Source organism: Pinus tabuliformis, chromosome J, assembly GCF_031772625.1.
Source record: "Pinus tabuliformis cultivar Carrire ecotype Pingquan chromosome J, CPIR1, whole genome shotgun sequence".
Taxonomy (NCBI): domain Eukaryota; kingdom Viridiplantae; phylum Streptophyta; class Pinopsida; order Pinales; family Pinaceae; genus Pinus; species Pinus tabuliformis.
This window is the reverse complement of record NC_142295.1, coordinates 1,481,525,106-1,481,533,516: the sequence shown is the minus strand read 5'-3', so window position 1 is coordinate 1,481,533,516 and position 8,411 is coordinate 1,481,525,106. Positions and strand designations below refer to the sequence as shown.

The 8,411-nt window shown below is 37.2% G+C and overlaps 1 protein-coding gene across 1 annotated transcript; it reads left to right on the top strand.

Moving 5' to 3' along the window:
• The first annotated feature begins 2,954 nt into the window (after positions 1-2,954).
• LOC149232983 (putative U3 small nucleolar RNA-associated protein 11) lies at positions 2,955-5,629 on the top strand. The gene is made up of 6 exons (XM_089382066.1): positions 2,955-3,010; positions 3,169-3,259; positions 3,678-3,769; positions 3,856-3,949; positions 4,047-4,126; positions 5,419-5,629. Exons 1-6 carry the CDS (start codon positions 2,955-2,957, stop codon positions 5,627-5,629), a joined length of 624 nt encoding a protein of 207 aa, XP_089238192.1.
• Positions 5,630-8,411: the final 2,782 nt, after the last annotated feature.

Here is an 8,411-nt window from a genome sequence, read left to right as displayed (position 1 = left end):
GAAAAAGGCTCTCTATGGTCTCAAACAAGCTCCAAGGGCTTGGTACTACCGGTTGGACAAATATCTTCATCAACAAGGTTTCTCAAAAGGTTCAGCAGATAGCAATCTGTATATAAAAGTTGAAAATGACAAATTGCTAATACTTGTTGTGTATGTAGATGACATTATTTTTGGCAGCAATGAAGAAGCTATGAGTCAAAGCTTTGCCTCGGTCATGCAGAAAGAATTTGAAATGTCCTTTCTAGGAGAACTGACATATTTTCTTGGTTTGCAAATCCAACAAAAGGAAGGAGGAATCTTTTTATCTCAAACCAAGTATCTCAAGCAGATTTTGAAGAAATATGGCATGGAAGATGCAAAACCAGTATGTACACCCATGGTCACAGGATGTAGTCTCAGTGCAAATGATGAATCTGCAGCAGTACATCAACCAACCTACAGATCTATGATTGGAAGTTTACTATATTTGACAGGTACCCGACCGGACATCATGCATGCAGTTGGAATAGTTGGAAGATTTCAGGCAAATCCGAAGGAGACTCATCTTCAGGCAGTAAAGAGAATTTTCAAATATCTTCAAGGGACTCAAAATTATGGCTTATGGTATCCTAGAGATACAGAGCTTACTCTTCATGCTTATACAGATGCAGATTGGGCCGGAAGTGTGGATGACAGGAAAAGCACAAGTGGTGGTGCATTCTTTATGGGTTCCAGACTGGTATCTTGGTTCAGCAAGAAACAAAGTTCCATTGCCTTATCTACAGCTGAAGCAGAATATGTTGCTGCTGCATCTTGTTGCACCCAACTCCTTTGGATGATGCACACTTTGCAGGATTTTCAAATCACTTGTACCCCACCAATCCCCATCTTATGTGATAATACAAGTGCAATCAGCATCTCAAAGAACCCTGTTATGCATTAAAAAACCAAGCACATACCAATCAAGTACCATTTTCTCCGGGAACAAGTGCTTGAACAGAAAGTCAAGTTGGAGTATGTTCCTTCCAAGGAACAAGTTGCTGATATTCTCACCAAACCATTGCCCAGGGACACATTTGAATACCTCAGGCAAAAGCTGGGGGTTGTTGATGCATCATCTTATTGTTGAACATTTTCTTATTGGTGGTACAAGGCTCAGGGGGAGCACATAATGCATTGTTGGCATTATGGAGAAGGAGATCTTGGAAATAGCTGCAATATGTCTCTATCTCTTTCTTGGTGGATTTCTGGTTATTTGTTGCAGATCTGGAGGAGCATGAGCTAAGGGGGAGCATACCCTTTGCCCTTGATGTCAAAGGGGGAGAATGAAGCTGAAGCTTGTAAGGTTGAGGTTGCCAGGTTGAGGTTGCCATCAAGTCCAAAGGGGGAGATTGTTGGCATTATGTTATCTGGTATGATTGTATGTTACAGATGTTGTACTTGATGGCAACTCCAGTGGTAAGGCTCTCAGTTTGTTGAAAAATTAAGAAGGACGCAGGCAATCGGTTCAGAAAGTGCGTCCCCATAGGTATACCATGCAGAACCCGCGTCCAGGGACGCCGGCCAGCCGTTCAGGGGGTGCGTCTACCCAGTGCACACATTTCAAGGCAGAGAAAAGCACGTGGGGGTTTCTTGTGTGGTATCTAGCCAACAGTTTTATGTTTCTATGGTGTCGGCTCGTGGTATTGTTCCATGTTTTGGGGAGGAGCTTGCCTATATAAAGCAAAGGAGTTCATTTGGATTGAGCAATTGTCTTGGGTTGAATATCTTATTTGGTGAGATCTAGTCCAGATCTAAGAGGGCGAATCTTCTAATGGACTGTGATCTCTATGGCGCATGATCAGATCTGTAGATCTGACTGTTTGGGTTTGTCCTGAAGCCTTCATATCATTTATATCTAAAGGGTCGCAGGTTCAGTGAAGGGAAAGTGCGTCGGGACGCAGGTACTATAAAGGGCAAGTGCGCCGAGACGCAGCACAGTAGAGAGAGACCTGCGTGGGGACGCAGGGCGATCAAGGTTCAGGTGCGTCTCTGAAGCAGAAGGACGTGGCGCGATAGTGTTTTCAGGTGCGTCTCTGTAGCGAAAGACGCGGCGCGATAGTATCTTTGGGTGCATCCCTGAAGCAACAGAACGCATAGCAATCAAAGGAACAGTGCGTGGGCACGCAGCGGAGCAAAAGGATATCTGCGTGTGGACGCAGAGTAGCAGAAGGTTAACGGCGTCTGGTCGCAGGCCACAGAAAGAAAAACTGCGTCTCTATTTTAAGATGTTCTGTTGATTGAATTTCTCTATTGATAAGGTGTTCTGGGTTAGTTCTGTTGTTCCTGATCTGATATCTGTAGTGATCTATATCTGTTATGTACTTGTTGATCATCTGATGCTTTATGAAAAGAAGTAGGGGGTTGTAGCTCCCTTCCAGGAGTAGACTGGAAAACGAGAGAGAGAGAGAGTTGTAGCTCTCTGCAGGTTACAGCCTGCGTACTGGTAAAGGACTGCACCAGTACAAAATCATTGTAAAATAAGTTTCTAAATTGAAAGAAGATAGAGACATATTGCAGCAGGTGGTTTTCACCCACATTGGGTTTCCACCTTACATCTTGTGTTCTTTGGTGTGACTATCTGTTTTTCATGCTCATTATTTTATGGTACTGACATGCTAAAATAATTCAAAGATCAAATAAGGAAGATTTATTAAATTGCTAGATAATACTGATTCACCCCCCCTCTCAGTATTATTTCCAACATGAACTCTATGCTCGATAGCTTGAGGTTTGATCTATATGAACTTGGTGTTTAACTTGTTACTAATTAGAAACATATAGTCTTATTTATTTATTGGCCCATTAGGCAGTAATCATGGTATCTAGCTTGTGTGTCTGGCACTCAGTAATGATGAGGAGTACACTAAAGAAGTTTTTATTTCTATTTTTAAATTGTTTTGTCTTTGCAGATTTACGTTATCTAGTTTTCAATTATGTCATCGTTAAGAAATGTTGTAAAGTGGCGGGCTCACAAGGAACGTGCCCAACCGTATGTATTTCTTCTTCCTTAGAATTTTCAGTCAGTGATTTATTTTGGAAAAAGTAATACAATAATATGATTTTTGGCATATTTGTTTGTAAACTTTGGAAACCTAGAAATATAAATTATGAAGAAAACATTAGACTATTAGCATTTTGTCCATGCAGGGCTGAAAGGAATAAATTTGGGTTACTAGAGAAACACAAGGACTATGTACTTAGGGCTTGTGATTATCACAAGAAGCAAGAAAACATCCAGGTATGCCATGCAAAATTTCTTTATATATTATTTTTCCGATAAATTATTTTTGGGTTGAAATTGTTTCTCATAACGTTTGCAAATAGGAGAAGCTACATCTAATTACCCATAATCTTCTTTTTGTGAAATGGAATGGATCCACAATGACATCTTTCATTTATGATATAGTTGTCGTGTAATTTATATATATATATATATATATATATATATATATATATATATATATATATATATATATATATATATATATATATATATATATATATATATATATATATATATATATATATATATATATATATATATATATATATATATCGGTGTGCATTTGCTTATGCATGTTCATATGTTACTTTGTTTGTATGATTTTCTTCACTGTCTTTCCTTTTGATGGTTTAGATTGTTATTGATAATGTAGAGGCTTCGAGAGAAAGCAACATCTAGAAACCCCGATGAATTTTATTTTAAGATGATCAACACTAGGACTGTTGATGGCGTGCACTGTCCAAAGTAAGGAAATTCAAATATTTCATTCTTTCTTGCTTTAATTGCACCGAAGTTTAAGATGTTAAAAGTTGATTATTTTTTGTGCTTAGGAGTGGTGCAAAGCAATATTCCAATGAGGAATTGTTATTAATGAAGACCCAAGACATTCAATATGTGCTTCAAAAAGCACAGAGTGAAAAGAAGGTACAAACATTACTAAGTACATTGGACAATGTGAAGGTGGATGGAATTTTTATATTTTTTTTGCAATATTTTAATATTTTTATTATATATGATGCAGAAAGTAGAGCGACTTCAGTTTGCACTTCATTGCATTGGTTTCCCTCCTTCAAACAGACACACTTATTTTGCCGAAGACAGGTATTATTAGCATGCCAAATTTATTCAGTAAGCCATAACACCTTTACTGGTCAAATGTATGATCACATATATGGCAAAAGAAAATGCATACATCAATGTTAATTTCAGTCATGAGGTTCATTTATTTCCCTAACAATCTCATTGAGAAATATTCATTATCTAACATATTTGTCAATGATTTTTGTTAACTAACAAGTTATTCATTATGTGCTCTGTCATTGCACCTCTCTGGTATTTTAGATTCTCTTTGCTATTAAATTCAGTAAATCATATTGAATTTTGTGCTTTTGTCTGGAAATGGAATAATAGAGGGAATCCTGGGGTGAGCCCTAGAGAAAGGATCCCCTCCACTCCTACCACTGAAGCTCATGTGGAAGAAACTTTGAATTGATGACTAGCCGCTCAATGAAGCATGGAGACTAGTACTCTGGATCAAAGGAAATAACCTTTGGCAGTGGGCCCTCATGGAATCCACATGCCTCTAGTCCTTTGAAGTCTATCCCAGCCTCTCGGGCACGGTCTCCTCAAATATCTATTAGAAATATATCCTGCTAGTCCTTTGAAGTCTATCCCAGCCTCTCGGGCAGGGTCTCCTCAAATATCTATCAGAAGGATATCCTGTTGGTGGAGGTTGGGGGAAGAGATTTGAGTCCTCACTGCTCTGACATCTGAATGAAATCTAAGTCTTTGGCTATTGTTTTCTACCGAAACTTGGTTGGACAACAGGGAAGAAAGCATTGATCCCATTGGACAAATCTGGTTGTAGATTCCTAGTTTGACAAGTCACAATTCCTCTAACCAGAAACATATTCCCACTCAATTTAATTTATATATACTCTGTGGTAGTGAGAATCTTGTTACCTCCAAAACCTACCTAACACCTCATAAGGGAAATAAATATATGTAGTAGAATACATACACCCTGCCCTATATTTGATATCCAAACACTATTGTCATGGGAATCACCAACAATGACATTATTGTTAATATGATCAATTTTAGTGGTTCTCTTAAAATTATATGGAAAGTTATAATAGTACATAAATTACCTATGTGGGTCATTAATATTATCCTGGCCAATTTTCTTAAACCCCCCGAAAATTTTGATAGTGTTTGTCATAATTTTTTAAAATTTTGGAAAATAAATATTATTTTATATAGCCTCTCTGAATGAAAAATGTACATCCATCAGAAACAAATACTTGTGTCTCAATTAGTTATTTTTTGCCTCTTTATGCATAAATAACCATAAACTATATCCTTTCTGCATATATTGCCAATTTTCTATGTAGCATCAAAAGCACTCCTAGAGTATTGACAACCTGTTCGTGGTGGTACCTTTTGCCGGGGAACTTGGGGATTGGAGAAGAACGTCCCCAATATGGGGAGAATGCCGTTAAGAATGGTGGGCACATTGGCACATTCTATATTATCCGCCCCATATCTTGGGTAGTTTGGCGAACATTCCCCGAATGTTCCCTCTTGTTGAGGAATGTTTCCTAGATGTTCCTTGAAGAATTTCACTTGCTAAGATAGCCGCACTTCAACTTTTGTATGGTATTTTTAAAGGTAAGCATAAATGTATGTTTTATATTCCATTTAAGAGTGATTCCTAACACTAAAACTTCATTGGTTGCAATTTGACTCGTTTATAGTTTTTTTTTAATAGAAGAGGTTTTCTACCTTATACGTTTTCCATTTAGAATAAGTTTACAATTTTCCAAATTAATCCCGAATATAAAAATGGGTCATTTGTAGCCAGATTACAGTTCTCTTGTAATATGCTTTTGGAAACTTGAGGTTTATGTTTTTGGAAAATTTATTGCATTCTAGCTCAATAAATTTGTTGGTTTTGTTTATGCTATATTTTTTGAACATATACACCTTTAGTTTTGAATAGATTGAACAAATTGTGACACAGTTTTTGTTTTGTTTCTTTTATAAGTTTTTAAAAAGTTGTGGATTATTGTCTAAAGGTAGGGACTAGCTGCAAATTCTCCTTGTTATTCCTTGAACCATATTTCTGTATGGATTAGAATAGAAACAACTGGATTTTCACTAGTATTCATGACATTTTTGGGCTTTGAAAATCCCCATTAGTTGCCTGCTTGCAAGCCAAACTTGAGATACAACCTGATAGAAAAAAATATCCAGCTTTTTTATGCACCTATCAGGCTGAAGTTCAGGAAATATGTATGTTGATTGACTGAAGGTTGAAGCTGAAGAAGTTGCCCTCTTGACCTCACCCACTGGTCCACTATAGAGGGATTTAGAGCCTAAACTAAATTTTGAACAGCAGCAACTCAACAGCTCGAAGTTTGAACTCTGGACTCGGCGGCTTGATGTTTGAACTATATGAACTTGGTGTTTAATTTGTTACTAATTAGAAACATATAGTCTTATTGCTTTATTGGTCCATTAGGCAGCAATCATGGTATCTAGCTTGTGTGTCTAGCACTCAATAATGATGAGGAGTACACTAAAGAAGTTTTTATTTCTATTATTAAATTGTTGTATCTTTGTAGATTTATGTTATCTAGTTTTCAATTATGTCAGCATTAAGAAATGTTATAAAGCGGGGGGGCTCAAAAGGTACATGCCCAACCCTATGTATTTATTCTTCCTTAGAATTCTCAGTTAGTGATTTATTTTGTAAAAATTAATACAATAATATGATTTTTGGGATATTTGTTTGTAAACTTTGGAAACCTAGAAATATAAATTATGAATAAAACATTAGGCTATTATCATTTTATCCATGCAGGGTTGAAAGGAATAAATTTGGGTTACTAGAGAAACACAAGGACTATGTACTTAGGGCTCCTCATTATCACAAGAAGTAGGAAAACATCCAGATATGCATGCAAAATTTCGTCATATATTATTTTTTCGATAAATTATTTTTGGGTTGAAATTGTTTTTAATAACATTTGCAAACAGGAAAAGCTACATCTAATCACCCATAATCTTCTTTTTGTGAAATGCCATGGATCCACAGTGGCATCTCTCATTTATGGTACAGTTGTCTGTGTAATTTATATATATATTGGAGTGCATTTTCTTATGCATGTTCATATGTTACATTATTTGTATGATTTTCTTCACTCTGTTGCATTGTGTTATATTCTTTCCACGACTAGCCCACGTAGTTAACCAGGAGTTAGAGGGGGGGAAGGTCATAGGGGGTTTGAGGGGTACCCGTAACCCCACTTTATGGGGTCTGGGGCAGCGCCCTAGAAAATTTTTGTTTTGGACCCTATGTTAGGTTGGGTGGACCCACCTATGGTTTTGTGCATGATTTTCGCACATGTTTTTTGGTCGCAATGGTTTTCGGTCCATGGTTTTGGATGTGATAATTTTTTAGTCCATGGCATTGGATGCTTCGGCATGTATAAATATGTATTGTAACATTGAAAGGAACATAATGAAAAATAAAGCTGGTAGTCCTAGTTTTGGGATCCAAGGGAAACTCTTTGTGTATATGTGTTTTATGTGCTATGATCTCGCATTTTTATTTTATGTGTTTTAGAATTCGTATGCAGGTAATTTCTGTATGGGGTTAAAACCTACATTTGGTATCGAAGCAGTTTTGGCTTGAATGGGACGCCTTTGTTGCTGAGGGGTTTCACTCGAGCCTATGGTAGACCCTGTTCAGTGGAGATCTGGGATATTGATTCTAGTGGTGAAAGAAGATGGTGAGCAGTGGAAAGATAGAGATCGAGAAATTTAATGGTTAGAGTTTTGAGTTGTGGAAACTCAAGATAGAGGATCTATTGGTGGATAAATATCAGTGGATCGCGGTAGATTCAAGTACTAAACCAATGGGAGTGTCCGATGAAGAATGGAAGAAGTTGGATCGGGAGGCAAAGAGCACAATATGATTGTGTGTCTTAGATTCAGTATTGCTGAATGTATCAGGGGAAGCTACAATGAAGGCTTTGTGGGAAAAGTTAGGGACTTTGTACCAATCTAAGTCTCTGGTGAATAAATTGTTCCTACAGAAAAAGCTATATAACCTGAGGATGAAAGATGGAGACTCGGTGACAGAGCATCTTAACACATTTAATACTGTGGTAAGTCAGTTAGCATATGTTGATATTAAAATTTTAGATAAAGATAAGTGCATCAATTTGTTGTGTTCTCTACCAGATTCATGGGATAGTCTGGTTATGGCAATATGTAGCAATGCAATTGCCTTGCAATTTGATGAAATAGTCTCATCCTTGCTGACGGAGGAGATGAGACTGAAAAATATGGAGAGCCAGAATGGTGATGCCTTGTCTAT

Bases quoted from the DNA above. Each gene is read 5' to 3' on its own strand.
- LOC149232983 (XM_089382066.1), top strand. From the start codon at position 2,955: ATGTCATCGTTAAGAAATGTTGTAAAGTGGCGGGCTCACAAGGAACGT. The intron at 3,011-3,168 runs GTATGTATTTCT...TTGTCCATGCAG, and splicing joins CACAAGGAACGTGCCCAACC to GGCTGAAAGGAATAAATTTG. The intron at 3,770-3,855 runs GTAAGGAAATTC...TTTTGTGCTTAG, and splicing joins GATGGCGTGCACTGTCCAAA to GAGTGGTGCAAAGCAATATT.